Source organism: Suncus etruscus, chromosome 3 (assembly GCF_024139225.1).
Source record: "Suncus etruscus isolate mSunEtr1 chromosome 3, mSunEtr1.pri.cur, whole genome shotgun sequence".
NCBI lineage: Eukaryota > Metazoa > Chordata > Mammalia > Eulipotyphla > Soricidae > Suncus > Suncus etruscus.
In genome coordinates, this window is record NC_064850.1 from 151006897 (window position 1) to 151024795 (window position 17899).

General features: G+C 38.6%; 1 protein-coding gene across 1 annotated transcript in view; it reads left to right on the plus strand.

The window, feature by feature from the left end:
* Positions 1-17899, plus strand: part of SHC3 (SHC adaptor protein 3) — a 168558-nt gene that overhangs the window by 88527 nt on the left and 62132 nt on the right. Inside the window, exons 3-4 of the mRNA XM_049769558.1 lie at positions 13422-13485; positions 17256-17375. Coding sequence (XP_049625515.1) covers positions 13422-13485; positions 17256-17375 — 184 coding nt within the window. The remainder of the gene's footprint in view (positions 1-13421; positions 13486-17255; positions 17376-17899) is intronic.

Consider the following 17899-nt stretch of genomic DNA (forward strand, 5'->3'; position numbering starts at 1 on the left):
AAGTCTCCTGGAGTTAACTATATTGGCTTTTGCATCAAAGGATGACGTGTCTTCTGATTTTATCTTATTGTTAGGTGACGAGATACGACAACCTGCTCTTACATCAAGTTGTTGCCATTTCCTCATTGTCAGGGTGTCATATCAAAACTGGTGCATGTTGGTGTCAGAGCAGTATTAGGAATGTCCCCTAGGGAATTTGGTTCCTGGAGCTGTTGTGGAGAACTGTGTCTGTTATATGTCTGGCATCTAGGGTTCGAGGTTTTACAATCGATGTTTAATCACCTGGAATCTAAATTGGGTCTACATGACATATGTTCAAGGTGGGAGGTGCCCCTGTATTGTAAAATATATGAGTTCTTATCCCTAGTAGATAAGAGCTTGTTTCTATATGCAAATTTCCCCCTTTTTAGTATGCTTTTGCAAAAAGAAATGGTGCTATATTATATTGCTGGTGCATTTGTGAGTGAGAGTGTCAGGCTCCATCATCTCTGTGCCCTGGTTTTGACCTGAGCTTTTATCCCAGGCAAAACTTTTTATTGTAGGTTTTTGTCCCAAGCAGAACAAAAACAGATGAAGTTAAGAAAGAGTAGAAAACAAAAACAAGACAAAAAAAATATATATATAAGGGAAGAAATAAATAAAAATGAATTTAGAAAAAGTAATTAAGGAAAAAAGCGATCCAGGAGACTACCTTACATTTGGGGATAAACAGGTTAAGAGGTAGTATTGTGCCCACATTTTATGTGGGCATGAGTACATAGACTCCTCTGAGAGCCAAATCCAAATTGTAAACAATACATGCCTATAGTGTATATAGCCCCTCCTATATACTATCCCTCCCCCCTTCAGAAATCCTACTATCCCTTAACCCCTCGATCTCAATCTGATATCCCTCCTTATTAAAGCTCTTTACCCTCAGTTCTTAACTTACTAGGTACTGAGACCAACCTTCTGGCCCAATAAGCCATCACCTAGCTCCCAAGCGAAAGGACACCCTCTCAGCCCTACATTTCATTCCCCAGCAAGAAACTACAACCAATAAATACTCTGGCTGACTCATGCTCTGTGGTCCTCCTCAACCCCCCAAATGTGGACTGTTGCTTGATACCGTATTCAGCTCCAGGAGGACCCCCAGTGCAAGATCTCTACCTGAGCTCTTTCTGCCCCAAATCACTTCTCAAACTCAACAAGACCAGGGTGTGTGATGAAAATGTGCCCTGGATTCCACCCCTCACAGTAATATTTAAGGCACATAGTGGCAATGAATGAGGGGCATTCCTGCCACCAGTGTCGTTCTCCTTCCACCCCTGTTCCCAGCATATATCCCATATCTCCCTCCTTTATCCCCCATAATGCTAGTGTAAGCCTGAGAATGTTAAAGAGATAAAGACACATTTTTATTTTGTCCTAATTTTTATTTTAGTTTATTTAGTTTATTTTAGTTTATGTAATTATAGCTCAGTTTTTTTTCAAAGGATTTTTTCAAAATCACCATATACCTTAAAAATATTAGACTTGTTATATGTGTGCTAATGCATGGAAATATGATGAGACTAGCCCATGTAAAGTTAAACATTTTTTTCCATCTGCCAGCATCTTGAATATGTCATAGATATATCTTCTCTTTGGTTTTGTTCCACAATCTGTGTTCTTATATAATGATATATTAAGTCGTATATGCAATTTTATGATTTTTTTTTTATTTTGGGCTACACCCTACTGCTCTCAGGAATTACTCATGGCTCTGTGCTCAGAAATCACTCCTGGCTCAGGGGACCATATGGGATGCCAGGGATTGAAACGGTGTCAGTCCTGCATCAGCCTCATGCAAGGTAAATACCCTACCACTGTGCTACCACTCTGGCCCAATTTTATTATTTTTTAACTTTTTTATTTCATTCACCTATTTTAATACTCCTACCTTCAATCGATGTTTAGGATTTACTGATCTTGAGCTTGGTTTTTGTTTTATAGATTTTGTTGTTTTCTTTCTAGATTTCATATATAAGCATAATCACACCATATTTGTGTTTCTCACTTATTTCAATTAAGATAATGTCCTTGAGGTTCATCAACATGATACATTTCTTTTTTTTTTTTTTTTTTTTTTTGGTTTTTGGCCCACACCCGTTTGACGCTCAGGGGTTACTCCTGGCTATGCGCTCAGAAGTCGCTCCTGGCTTGGGGGACCATATGGGACGCCGGGGGATCGAACCGCGGTCCGTCCTAGGCTAGCGCAGGTAAGGCAGGCACCTTACCTTTAGCGCCACCGCCCGGCCCCATGATACATTTCTTATGCTGAAATAAAAATTTATTTTATGTCTACATATATTATTTACATATTCATTCAATAATAGACAAGGGTTATTTCTACTTTTACCTATTATAAGTAATACATATTTAAACATGGGGTGCACACACATTTTTGGAGATTTTTCTGGGGACCACATGCCATGGTGCTCAGGGTTCACTCCTGGCTCTGTACTCCTGGCAGTTCTTGGAGTATAATGGGTCCAACCCAGGTCAGCTATTATGCAAGCCAAGTCCCTTACCCTCCATATACCTCTCTGGTCCAAGTCCACATAGCTTTCTCAGTTTGCTTACATTTTACATAGGTAAAAAGTCAAAAGTGGAATTGCTGGTCATTTTTCTTTTTTTCATTAAAATATTGTTGAGTAGTATGAGCTATATGGTAGATCAACTATTATTCTTTGAGGAACCTCCATGCCATTTTCATTAATGACTACATTCCTAACATGGTAGTCTATAAGATTCCCTTTTGTTCCACACCTTGCTGATAGAAACATTCTTATCTTTTTAAAGGCATTTTAAGTATTTTTAACAAACTAATAAGTGCTTATATATGGATCTGGGATCTTCTAAATCAAGGATTTTTATTATACAAAATAAATAACTTTTAGAAAAAACAAAAAAATTTCCTCCTCCATTAACAAAATACTCTTTCTGGAACATGCATTCAAAATTCACAAGGCATACACAAAGGGGGCCCTAATTCTTTTTTTTTTAATAATACTTTTTATTTAAACACCTTGGTTACAAACATAATTGTGGTTGTGTTTCAGTCATATAAGAGGACACCCCCCATCACCAGTGCAACATTCTCACCACCAATGTCCCAAATATCCCTCCTCCCCACCCCGTCCCCACCTGTACTCTAGACAGGCTTTCTGTTTCCCTCATACATTCTCATTGTTAGGATAGTTTGCAATGTAGTTATTTCTCTAACTAAACTCATCACTCTTTGTGGTGAGGTTCATGGAGTGGGCTGTAACTTCCAGGCCTCCTCTCTTTTGTCTCTGAAAATTATTGCAAGAATGTCTTTCATTTTCTTAAAACCCATAGATGAGTGAGACCATTCTGTGCCGTTCTCTCTCTCTCTCTCTCTCTCTCTCTCTCTCTCTCTCTCTCTGACTTATTTCACTCAGCATAATAGATTCCATGTACATCCATGTATAGGAAAATTTCATGACTTCATTTCTGATGGCTACATAATATTCCATTGTGTATATGTACCACAGTTTCTTTAGCCATTCATTTGTTGAAGGGCATCTTGGTTGTTTCCAGGGTCTTGCTATGGTAAATAGTGCTGCAGTACATATAGGTGTAAGGAAGGGATTTTTGTATTGTATTTTTTTGTGTTTCTAGGGTGTATTCCTAGGAGTGGTATAGCTGGATTGTATGGGAGCTCAATTTCCAGTTTTTGGAGAATCTCCATATCGCTTTCCAGAAAGGTTGCACTAGACAGTATTCCCACCAGCAGTGGATAAGAATTCCTTTCTCTCCACATCCCCGCCAACACTGCTTGTTTTCATTCTTTGTGATGTGTGCCAATCTTTGTGGTGTGAGGTGGTACCTCATAGTTGTTTTGATTTGCATCTTCCTGATGATTAGTGATGTGGAGCATTTTTTCATGTGCCTTTTGGCCATTTGTATTTCTTCTTTATCAAAGTGAATGTCCATTTTTTCTCCCCATTTTTAGATGGGATTAGATTTTTTTTCCTTGTATAGTTCTGTCAGTGACTTGTATATTTTGGAGATTAAGGGGACCCTAATTCACTGTCACTATGTACCTTAAATATAACTGGGAAAGACATTTGTCACAATAAAAATATTTAAAAAAAAAACACAAGGCCTGTGCCAGACATGATGAAAAGTAGAATCCAAATATAATATTGACCAATTATGTGTATCTCAGTCTACAGTCTTACCCTAACTGTACTCTCTCCAGCTTCAAAGATTTTATTTTATTTTAATTAATTTAATTTAATTTATTTAGTCACCATGAAATTAAGTTTTTCATGTTTGGGTTTCAGCCTCTCATCTTTTTGAATACATTAATTCTAACAGATGTGGTGGTAACATCTCATTGTGGATTTGATTTTTATAATCATAAATCATGATAAATATCTTCTCTTGTGCCTATTAATTATCTATATATTTCTGAAAAAAAAAGTTTGATCATATCACATGTCCTTTTGGGGGGGGGCTGTTAGGCCACATCTGGTGGTGCTCAGGTGTTACTCCTGGCTCTATGCTCAGGAATCATTCGTGTCAGTCTATTGGGAACCATATAGGATCCCAGGGATTGAACTCGGGTAGGCTGTGTGCAAGACAAAGACCTTCTTACCTTCTGTGCTATTGCTATGACTACAATACAGGACTATTTTTGTTTGTTTGTTTTTTGGGAGCCACAACTGGTGGTACTCAGGGGTTGCACCTAGCTCGGCACTCAGGAATTACTCCTGGCAATGCTCAGGGAATACTATGGGATATCAGGGATCAAACCCGGTGGGCCATGTGCAAGCCAAATCCCCTACCCACTGTGCTATGACTCTACCTTCCGCACATGTCTATTTTAAATTGAAAACTTTTTGGCAACTGTGTTAGTTGTATTAGTTACTTATATATTTTGGATAATAACCCTTTTTTAGGGCCAGTGAGGTGGCGCTAGTGGTAAGGTGTCTGCCTTGCAAGCGCTAGCCAAGGAACGGACTACGGTTCTATCCCCCAGCGTCCCATATGGCACCTCCCCAAGCCAGGGGCAATTTCTGAGCGCTTAGCCAGAAGTAACCCCTGAGCATCAAACAGGTGTGGCCCGAAAAACTAAAAAAAAAAAAAAAAAAAAAAAAAAAACCCACAACTTTTTTAAAAAAAAATAGTTCTTTAACTTTTAATTGAGTTACCATGAGATACACCATTACAAGGTTACTCATGATTGAACATATAGTCATACAATGTACAACACCAGTGCACATTTCCTGCCACCAACGTCCCCGGTTTCTCTCCAATCCTTTCCCTTCCCCTTTTCTCTGCCTGCTTATGAGACAGACATTTTTCTTCTCTCTTTCTCTTCTTTTTCTTTTAGACACAATTTCTCCTTTTCTGTAGATGACTTTTAAGATTTTGTCAGTCATTTCCTTTGTTGTACAGAAGTTTCAAGTTTTATATTCAAGCCTTTAATCTGGTTTGAGTCAACAATTGTGTAAGGTGTTCGTGGTCTAGCTTTATTCTTGTATGCAAGGTTGTTTGATTTTCCCAATTTCCTTTATGACTTCTATGTTCTAAATATTTCTTTTTTAGTTTTTAATAATTTTTATTGTGACCAAAGTGAATTACAAATCTTTCACAGTAATATTTAAGGTACATAGTGACAATGAAGCAGGACCATTTCCACCAAGGTTGTCCTCCCTCCACCCCTGTTCTCAGCATGTATAACATGTCTCTCCCCTTTGCCCCCTGGACTGTTAGTGTAATGGGTTCCTTCTGTGTATAGCTTGTTGTAAGTTAGGTATCCTGGAAAATAAATTTTTTATGAGAAAAAAAAGGGAGATTGACTCCCCCCAACCTGGAGAGAATTCCACAGAAGCTTCTTCCTCCAAAGATGAAAACGTATGCCCAAGAGGATAAACTTGAACATTATTCTCCAGGGGACATTTCTAGCTGTATGAGTGAATGCAGGAGCCCCTTGGCCTTGAGTCACAAGAAAAGCTGATTTCCTCTATTTAGAAATGCCTTTCATTTATTTACTTTCTTCTATTTCTTTTTGTCCTAATCTTTCTTTTATTTTTTGAGGGGGCCTCCCAAGTCGTGTTTAGAAGACACCAAGCCATAAGTAATTCCTGAGAACTACACAACTAAGTGTGAATCAACCTCCTTCAAAAACAAAACAAAAAAATAGATTTTAAGAAAACACTGTGAAAAGCAATGCCAACTAGTTAGTCAAGCCTAAATTAAACAATTCTTGGAAATATTAAATTAAATATTTTACCACAATTAAATGATTATATATGTGTGGCTTTTTTTTCTTGGCTTTCTATTCTGTTCCACTGATCTCTGACTATTTTTTTCTTCCATGCCTTCAAGTTGGAGGACTGCTTTATTCCCCAAAAAGTTTTTACTGGAAACATTTTAGTTAATCATGAAAGGATCATATTCTCTTTTGTCTTTAGCCCCTGTAACTCAATGAAAACCTGATAGAACTTTTGTTTCTTTTGAGGTGGTCAGTGCTCATTGAGGGAAATGGAGGTGAAACTTGGAAAAACAATTTGTTCATCTTGGTGTTCTAAAGACAGGAGGTATGGCTTTAAGACCACTTGGAAAATCTAAAAGACTGAAAGTAGAAGGCAGACAACTTGAGCAGAGGTCTGAGCTTTAGGCTACAGTATTTCTTGGGGATTCTGAGTGAAAGTCAAGATGGAGCAGGTTGGGCTTGAGGGGTAGCCCTCAGATCCTGAGCACACACATACCTGGGATGATTAAAGAAAAGCTACATTGCTTTCTGGATTGTCTAGGTAAAATAAAAGAAATCTGGCTGCAAATTGATGGATGTCCATGTTCAAAGCATACTCTGGCTGTCCCTGTGCTAATTATTTTAAACACCATGGCTACAAGGTTGTTCATAATATAGTTTTTTTTTTTTTTACTGAGCTTTAGTCATGCAATGTATAACACCCTTCACCAAGAGCACATTTCCAGCCACCAGTGTCCCCTGTTTCTCTTGCTCTCCCCATCCTTTCCTTTAAGGCAAACATTTTTTCTCTCAAACTCTCTTTTCCTTTCTTTTCTCTCCTTTTAAACACTGTGGTTGCAATATTGTTACTCAGGGGTATCATGCCTATCACTTTATCTCCTTTCAGCACCCAGTTCTTGTCTAAATTGACCTTTCCAACTATTCTTGTCACAGAGATCCCCTCTCAGCCCTAACTGCACTCCCCTGCTATTTGGACAAGCTTCCTACCATGGACTGGCCCTATTTTCTCTTATCTCTATTGTCTCTGGACATTCTTACCATACTCTCTCTTTTATATATCTCACAAATGAGTATGACCACTCTACGTCTATCCTTCTCCCTCTGACTCATTTTGCTCAACATAACATTCTCCATATCCATCCATGCATAAGCAAATTTCATGACTTCATTTTTCCTAAGAACTACATAGTGTAGGTGTGTAGATGGATCACTATGTAGATATACCAAGTTTCTTTATCCACTTATCTGTTCTCAGGTATTTGGGTTGTTTCTAGATTCTGGCTATTGTGAATAGTCCTGTGTGAACATAAGAATGTAGAGGGCTATTCTATATTGTGTTTTGGGGCTCTGATGGTATATTTCTAGCTCAATTTCTAGTTTTATGAGGAATATCCATATTGTTTTCAAAAAATCCTGGAACAGTTGGCACTTCCACCAGCAGTGTGGGTTTTAGGGGATTACACTCACTTTGTCAAGTATCTCTAAAATCTGGGGACCCCCATGAATCTATGGACTCAATTAGTGAGACCTGAAGCAGGAGTTGGTGAATCTGGGGGACAGTTGCCTCCTGCAGAGGTCCTGTAAAAGTGTTGGGGTAGATTTACTAATGAACCTACCCCCAGAAAGCCTTCTGCCGAAGATTAGGGCCACACCCATCTAAGGAAGCTGGAGCTACTCCATGGCTGTGGATGCTAAGAGAGGGCAGATGGACAATGAAATTATTCATTTCATGTTCCTGGCATTCAAATATTCCTAAGGGATAGAGCTTCTGAAAAGGCAAGAAATATGTGAGGTTATAACAATGGAATCTTGATATGATACAAATTACAAAACTGAGAACCTTGCAATAGTTCCTAATGCCATTTGTAATTTTTTCCTGTGAACTTGTAGACAATGCATTTTGACACCTTTTTTCTTTTATTCTTCATAGTTTCTTAGTGACTTAAATTAAGATTATATCTTTTTTCTGTGGTTACTTTTTTTCTGGTACATAAAGTTTTAGGTTTATGGTATTAATTATGTCAATATTATTTTTCATATTTTCTACTTTTTTGAGGGGAGGGGCTTATAAGCTTCTAAGCTTGGGGCTTATTCTTGGATCTGTGCTCAGGGATCACTCATGATAGTGCTCAGGATGATATGATAGTGCTATATGTAGTGTCAAGGATCAAATCTGGGTCAGCTGCATGCAAGGCAAACATCTTACGCACTGTACTATCTTTCTAGCACTCTGATATTTTTTATTCAAACTTGGGTCAGCTTCATGCAAGGCAAACATCTTACCTATTATACTATCTTTCTAGCACTTTGATATATATATATATATATATATATATATATATATATATATTTGGTTTTTCAGGCCACACCTGTTTGATGCTCAGGGGTTACTCCTGGCTAAGCACTCAGAAATTGCCCCCGGCTTTGAGGGACCATATGGGACGCCAGGGGATCGAACTACGATCCTTCCTTGGCTAGCGCTTGCAAGGCGTCGTTACCTCTAGCGTCACCTCGCCAGCCCCAGAACTCTGATATTTTTATTCAGACTTCTACTCAGATATTTTCAAAAACTCTCTCAGAAAATGTGCATCAATGGTAGATAACAAACTTCACATGTATGAGGAACTGGGTTTGATCCCTAGCATAAAAATACTTCCTAGTTTTCTTCTAAAATACTTTCTTCTAATATATCGTCTAATAATAAAATACAAGCAAATTAAGTCCATGTAGTATTTATTTCCTTTGAGACTTGAGTTAGTGGCTCAATTTTTTTCCTGGCCTGCTGTTCAGAACTCAAATACTGCTTTAAGTAAGTCTCTCATGATGTGAATTTATTATTGGTGAGGAAGAACACCTTTTTTTTTTTTCCTGTCCTAGTTTCTCCAGCTGGGACTTACAGATTAGTCTGATTATAGACTGCAAGAGAAAGCTAGTTGATTGTGTATAATTATAAGTAACTAGAAATGTGACTGAGAACTTGAGGATATATACTACCTAAACTCAAGAATAATCAATCTATAGGTAAATGATATGATTCAGGGAAGTAACTGAGTTTCTAGGGGCTGCAAAGCATGGAAAGGAAACTATGTTTGGGGAACTAATGGTAGACAGTTGACAAGGTTAGTTGATGAAGTTTGTTATGTAAAGTCTTCTAGGTTAGAAAAGTTCTAGAAATGTCTCCAGTGACCAATTTCTGACCTCCCTGGTAGAAGGCCAATTGGGGGCTAATAAATTTTGTATCCTGATTTTATATAAATCTTGGAAGTTTTTTTAAAGTATCTGCTTCTTCCCAAAACAATATTCATACCAAAATGATTTTTATATAGAATATTCTGGCTTCTTCACCTATATAAATCACTTATTTTTTCTCCCTTGATGAAACTATTTATGATATTACCTTATATGTGGTTGTTTGTTAACATCATACTAGAATATAGATCCTTAGGGCAGAAGCTACCCAAAGTATACTATTTAACATCTTTTAAAAATTGCTTTAGTGTTTAATGCGTGTGTGGGGGGGATTTTTTGGTTTTGGGGCCATACCTTGTTATGAACAGGGGTTACTCCAGTGGTCGGCAACCTGCGGCTCGCGAGCCACATGTGGCTCTTCACACTTTTAATTTGGCTTTTCCGTGTGCCAGGCAGCTGCTCCAGGAGTCAGGACTCTGCTCCTAGCCTCTGTCAGTGCCAGCCCTGTGTGGCTCTGAAAATAAATTTCAATCGGTGGTTTTGGCGAGATTTGGATCAGTTGAAAAAAAAAAAGGTTGCCGACCGCTGTGAGTCCAGGGTATGCGCTCAGAAATCGCTCCTGGCTTGGGGGACCATCTGGGACGATGGGAGATCGAACCTTGGTTCGTCCTAGGTTAGCGCATGCAAGGCAGATGTCCTACCACTTGCTCCACTGCTCTGCACCACACCGTGTGTGTGTGTGTGTGTGTGTGTGTGTGTGTTTGCTGAGATGGTACAATGGTGCAGGATGTCATTAGAAAAATAGCTGGTGATTTATAATTTAGATGGATCCATTTCTGTGAAACCCCACATCCTAGTAACCAAGTTATTTTGAAAAGCCCACCATAGTTATAAGAACTGTATAGGTTAAGATTGTAAAATCATGAGAAAGTGAGGATCAATATTTGGGGCTGGTGCAGAATATGCTAAATATTCCATTTCCATATCAACTAGATTTCTGAGGTCATGGGTTGGGACTGTATCAAAGAGAATGTTAAAAAGCAATGGCTATTATTAAAAACTGGGCAAAATTGCTACCAGAAACTGAAACTGGGATTAAGTGGAATTAAACAAAACTAAGTAATTATTGCACAGATAAACAAAATGAAACAGTGCTGTTCACCCAAATGCACAGTGCTTAGCCAGCAAAGAGGAACAATGAGCAGGGCTACAACTAAATTTAGATTTCTAGTTAAATGTACTCATTTCAATCATCAAAATATTGCAACTATTAATAATCATGTCACTTCTATTTTATCTGTTTCTACAAATAGACACCATAAGCCTGACTGAAATAAAAAATTCACACACATGTTACTGTGAGAATTAGAAACAAATATATGTTGGTCAGAAAGGGAGAGCATTTTTCTGAGAAGCAGCTTTATTTGGAGATCTTTTTGGAGACTCTTGAGATTCTTACTATCCAATATAACTCTCTTGAGTATATGAGCTCTAAAAATTTTTTTGGAATTCCTGTCATTTGCAAATTAAAAGGATCAAAGATTGAGTCTCTGAATATATGTTGGATGCTGCCTGCCTCTCTTTAGGAGGATTTTTTTGATTATATTTATGTGGCTTCTCCACACCCCATTCTAAAGGTTCATTTCTCCTTTCTACCTCTCCTGCAAGTAGCACAAAAAGAGCACGTCTGCTGCCAAAGCTTCTTGGTCTGTCTAGGTGAGACATTGAATTGCATCTCACTTATATAACATGTGAGATTTTTGAGTTACCTTTTGAACATTCATCCATGACTGATTTTTCCATCTCTTATCTTCCATGTCTGCAGATCAGAAAAGAAATCTATCTAATCATTATCAGGAAAATTTAAAAGAATGACTTACAGGAAGCTTTCCACCATCTATTGTCTTTGTAGCCTTCTGAGACCCTTGGAGATTGAGTAGCTTTGCTCAGCTAAATATATCACTTAATATAGCAAACACAGGGCAGAGATGCAGTATACTTTAAAGAAAATCAAGCAGATAAAATATAAATACTTGGTTATCTGATTTTCTAAAGAGATATCTTGACCTTCAATAAGGAATTTGCTTTTAGAAAGTATTTTGGATGTATTTAGAATGTATTTGGATGTACTTTTAGAAAGTATTTTGATAGGATAACAGTTATACAATAAATTACAAAATAAATGACTAAGCATAAATAAAAAATTTATTTCTTTTAAATAAATGTTTTTTTTTATTTTCTGAGTCATGATGATTCAGTCCCCTTATTCACAGCATCCCAACTTTTAGATCTGATTTTCTTCCCAATCCCTGTAATGAAATAAATGGCAAAGTAGAGTTTTTCTTAATAGACTTTTACTTAATTTGACAAGGACATATTTCACTTAAAAGCACTGTATTATGAAGAAATTGTTTTTTATCCAGGTGATATAAAATTATTTCAAAGAATGTTTGCAGAATAATACTGAGGACCTACTGTTTTTTTTTAATCATTCATTGAATTTCCAAATCCCTGTTTATTTCCCCCTGTATTCTGTTTCCTGTGTGGGAGTTGAATTCATCAAACCTCCTCTGGGCTTCTGATTTTGGAGGCACCTTGCATGTATCTCCCATCATTTCTTACCAACACGCAAGATGAGCTGTGCTTAGTTTCAAGCCACTTCATGCCTGAGATCAGCCTCCAGCATCTGACTGGAACATTCTCCATCTAAGAGAAGGGCAACTGCTTTTGTTCCCTTCTGCCCCTACCTCCTTCCCTGCTGAGTCTTGGGGCTCTTACATGTGATGGATCTCTGCAGCTGCTACTATATGAGATATTACCTATTCCAGGGGACTCTGGCCCTCTTACCTTGGGCCAGAACCTGGTACAGGATAACCACTGGATAAAGTATTCTGTGCATCAATAGGCATAGCCATCCTTCTGGGCATTTTAGGGCAATTGGAGCCATACTCAGCAGGTCTCAGGGATTACCTCTGGCTCTGCACTTAGCAATCACTCCTGACAAGCTTGGGAGACCATATGGGATGCAAGAGATTGAACCCAGGTTGGCCATGTGCAAGGCAAAATGCCCTACCCATCATGATATCAGTCTGGCCCTCCTTCTGGGCATTTATGTACCACTGAGATTCTTTTCCTTTTCCAAAATCTCTCAAATTTTTGTTGTTATTATTGTGAGGCTCCAGTCAATAGAGCTCAGACTTTACCCTTGACTGCATTCAGGGGTCTCTCCTGTTGCTGTTCAGGGAACCATATAGTGTGCTAGAAAGTGAACCCACATTGACCACATGTAAGAGAGTATCCTACTCTCTGTACTATCAATCTGGTCAGTGTCAAACCTCTTGATTTTATTATACTTCCTAACTGCAGAATCTGAAATAAAATTCAGAACCTGAATAGTACAGGGGTTTAGGTATTTGTCTTTCATATAATCAAGCCAAGTTTGATCCTTGTCACTGAATATATCTCCCTATCCCCTTAAATACTGCCAGGAATGATATTTGAGCACTTAGCCAGGTGTAAGCCCGGAGCACAGCTTGATGTGGCTCCAAAATCCCAATTTCTTTTTCTGAGGGTCATTTCAAGTCATTTCAAATGGGTCTTGATCGATAGTGTGCTTGACAAATTTGTATGTTGTGCCACAGTCATAGCAGGAAGAGTATACTCCAGGATACTGATTTTTTAAAAATATGGATTCTTAACCAAAATAAAAAATTAAATGTGGCATAGAAATATGTCACACTTTTAGATTGCAGGAACATAAAGGACTAGAATTTGCCAATCAGAGGCCTCAAATGTCCTGCTCATTTTTGCTGGGGTCTGTTGCAGAGGAGACCATAGAGGGCATTGACCACGCCTGCTAATTATGCCAAGAGACTCACCTGTTTTCCGATGACATGTAGTCTTTGAGTTCTCAAATGGGTTGACATTTGATTAACTGGATTTCTTTTCCTGTTCTTTTCAGGGAAGCCATCAGTCGTATTTGTGAAGCTGTTCCTGGTGCCAAGGGAGCCTTTAAAAAGAGAAAGGTACTGTCCTGGTCTCTGTGTTCATCTGCTGTTCCTCTGTTTCCTTCCTCTTCAGTCACCATGCTGTATCCTTCATCATAAAAGTTCCTTCAGGGCCGGAGTGATAGTACATCAGTAGGGCATTTGCCTTGTACACGGTGACATGGGACGGGCCTGGGTTCATCCCTAGCATTCTATATGGTCCCCCAAGCCTGCCAGGGGTGATTTCTGAGCACAGAGCCAGGAGTGACCCCTGAGCACAGCTGAGTGTGGCCCAAAACCAAACAAAAGCAAACAAAAAAAATCCAAAAGTCCCTTCAATTTCCTCTTTCTGTAACCTTTTATTTTACTTCTTTCCCAAACACAAAAAGCTCAGGTGCCCCTGTTGGCTACATGTTGGAAAACTGTGAACTCCCACTGCCAACAAGAGTAGAGACCTCAGTAATGTTCCTTGGCCTAGGTGTAAAGAAAATGAGTATAATGTACACAAATATCAGAAGCAGGTCTCCTTCTAAGTCCTTAGATACTTTTATTCACTTTATTGGAACAACTCTATCATAGATATCCCGTGGTGTGTGACTAAATGTTTCACAATTGACTGGGATGGGCATTGGGGAGTGAGCAGCCCTAGATGTCTGTTCGCCAATTCCCATTGTGTAAATCCTTTCACTATGACCACTTTCAAACTCTAATGAGAAGTTTCTGACCAGTGGGTTAGGAAGAAGCTTGCAGTAGCACATCATGATCTGGGCCAAGTTTCTCCACACAGGCACCAAACATATAGAGAACCTGCTACATGAATGATAGTCATTGCAGTCAGAAGAAGTGGCAAGCTTTGAGGACATAGGGTTTATTTATTTATTTATTTTTTTGGTTTTTGGGTCACACCCGGCAGTGCTCAGGGATTACTCCTGGCTGTCTGCTCAGAAATAGCTCCTGGCAGGCACGGGGGACCATATGGGACACCGGGATTCGAACCAACCACCTTTGGTCCTGGATCGGCTGCTTGCAAGGCAAACGCCGCTGTGCTATCTCTCCGGACCCATAGGGTTTATTTTTAATATATATATATATATATATATATATATATATATATATATATATATATATATATATATATATATATATATATATACTCCTGGCTCATATATATATATTGAAGGTTTATATAAATTAGTTTGTAAAGGCTGCTGATTTCAAAGGTAGTTAATAAAATTCTGATAAGTGTAATAATTATCTACCATTAAAATGGTAAGCCAGTTCTAGAATCCCACTGATGTCCCCCATTTGAATGGAGAATAATAATAGGGGGTTATGAGAGTATGTGGTGGGGTTTAAGCATAGACTTCTTGGTTTAAGACAAACTCATTCATACTCTATATGTGCCTTTTATATTTTGGAGCAAGTTGAACCAGAAGAAAATTAAATAAAAGTTAGTGTAATAGAAAGTAGAAAGAAACTGTCCAGTAAAAGGCTCATGAATATAAAATTAAAAGACTCACATTAGAACTTTTCATTGTATAGATTAAATTTTGGGAGAATGCCCCTCTGAGTGTCTTCAAATATGAGGCTGAGATTTGGGGGCATTTTTCTAATCCCAACTTTGGGACGTACAAGATCCCACATAACAACTGAGTTTCTACTATTTTTTTTTGTTTTGATTTTTTGGGCCACACCCGTTTGATGCTCAGAATTACTCCTGGCTAAGCACTCAGAAATCGCCCCTGGCTTGGGGGGACCATATGGGATGCTGGAGGATCGAACCACGGTCCGTTCCTTGGCTAGCGCTTGCAAGGCAGACACCTTACCTCTAGCGCTACCTCGCTGGCCCCACAACTGAGTTTCAATCAGAATTCTCCATGACACTCATAAGTACTGGTCTGTATTTGGGACAGCCCACCTGGAACTTAGAGACCAAGTAGTACTACAGAAATGCTTAGACTAGAAGCTAGAAATCATTTAAGAACCTCCTTTTTTCAGAGTAGAGAATCCTGGTCACCTGTTTATCATCAGTTTCTTTACAATTTTATTTTAAAAGGAAGTAGAAACATAGTAGTTTCTGATTTCTACCACAGATACACTTCCTCAGGATCTTCAGGATAAGACCAATCTATTTTTTTATTTTTTATTTTTATATTTTTTTACATTTCTAATTTAAGGAGCCACACCAGTCTGTGCTCAGGGCTTACTCCTGGCTCTGTGCTCAGGGATAACTCTTGGTGGGCTTGAGGGACCCTCTAGAGGTCAGCTACAAGCAAGATAAGCACCTTATACAATGTGCTGTCTCTCTGGGCCTGGAATCTCTCTTTTTTCACTCTGGTATCAGTTAAAAAGGCAGTGCTAAATAAATAAATGTACATCTGGTTAATTATTAGTGTTAAATGTCAAAAGGTCTAGTGGGGAAAAATAGAATAAGGTGATTAGCAATATAGATATTCTTTTATTAATTTCTTTATTTAAACACCTTGATTACAAATATGATTGTAGTTGGGCTTCAGTCATGTAAAGAACACTCCCCTTCACCAGTACAACAGTCCCATCACCAATGTCCCAAGTCTCCCTCCTCCCCACCCCACCCCCGCCTGTACTCTAGAGCGGCTTTCTATTTCCCTCATTCATTCACATTGTTATGATAGTTGTCAATGTAGTTATTTCTCTAACTGCACTCACCTCTCTTTATGGTGAGCTTCATGCCTTGAGCTGCACCTTCCAGCCCTCCTCTCTTTGTCTCTGAGGATTAAGCAATACAGGTATTAAAAGTATTCAGGAAGGTGGTGGGAGGGTGGAGGGAGAAGCTTGTCAAGTAAAAACACATCCATCTGTGCCCAGGACATTTCCAATGGATGATGAATGTCTAAGTTTGAGCTCAATCATATTTGTTTGCCTTGTAGTGGCTTGAGGCTCACTGGATACTGATTGAAGCAACTATGGCAGTGCTTCTCAATTATTTTCTGTCATGTCTTCCTAAGAAGAAGAAAATATTTTTTGTTCCCACCCCGCGTTACTGTAAATAGCATCTTTATTAAAAAAAAACTTTAACCTGCAAAAGAAAAATATATAAAAATAATTTGAGCTGATTTTTTAATCAGAGGTGATGTCTGGATGAATGGCTACAATGAGCATGTTTTGCAATGCATAGCTTTTCGAAGTGGGGTTTGAAGCAGGACACAGCAACTCTCAGCTCCAGAGACATACAGAGACATAAACACGGGGCTTAGCTTGTTATGACAGTGTTTGCCGAGGTCAAACGATCCCCCCCATTACGGAGCCTCGGCCCCCCCCCAGAGGCGCGCCCCACTATTTGAGAACCACTGAACTATGGGAGCATCAAGTACTGTGTTCCATTGTCTCATCAATGAGTATTCTCATGACTCCAGGAGTTCTTATAACAATTTGACTTGGTCCCTTTTATTCAAGAATGAGTGATTTGATTCTTGGAGGATGAAACCCATTTCTAAGTCTGCAAAAGTTTGAGTAGATCTTGGTCTGTAACTTTTCCTAAGTTTATTTTTGACCACATTAGCTGGATATATTAGAAGCTGCTATAGCTTCTACTAGTGCTGGATATATTAGAAGCTGTAAGATTGCTATCTCTGACATTTCTGCAAGGGTTCCCAAACAGAGAATGAAAGTTTTACAGTTTGCATAATGCAAATGAGCAGTTGTCTTCCCATAATTAATGGGATTGAATCAGTAAAGATGTGGGATATGGGAGAGAAAAATAGTTTAAAGACCCCAGAGCATGGCTTCTAATTAATCAAATACTAAAATGACACTGTTTGACTTCACAGCCTCCCAACAAAATGTTGTCCAGCATCTTGGGCAAGAGCAATCTTCAGTTTGCTGGCATGACCATTTCCCTGACCATATCCACCGCCAGCTTGAATCTGCGAACGCCTGACTCCAAGCAGGTCTGTAGTGTCCGCAGGTCTGGTTGAGGCCTCTCACTATGCGTATTTCTCAGAACTCTGTTTCAGCTCCACTGTCTCTGCCAAACACACTGTATAAAATCTGCATCATTTTGAGAAGTTGGGCAATGTCCAAGGATCACCAACATAATGATAGAGATGGGGTTAGTTCTCTTATAATGTATTTAGTTGTGATATGTAATCATAAAACCAAAGACATATGTAAGAATATATAAAATATATGTATACTTTTGCTTAAATTATTTTTTGAGGACAAAGCATGATATTATAAATTTATTTACAGATATAGAAAGATGCATAAGTACATGCAAATTCTCCTTTTCATGTGTGTGTCCCAGTTTATTTGCTCTGATACTTTATTTCTTTGATCATGTAGTTGCCATTTTGTCATCTTCGAGGTGTGTGGTCTCTTGTGATTGATTGGTCTAATGGTGCTTTTTTTTAAATCTAATGTTACATTTATCTTATAGTCTTTCACTACATGGGGTTAATACTATGTGTGAATC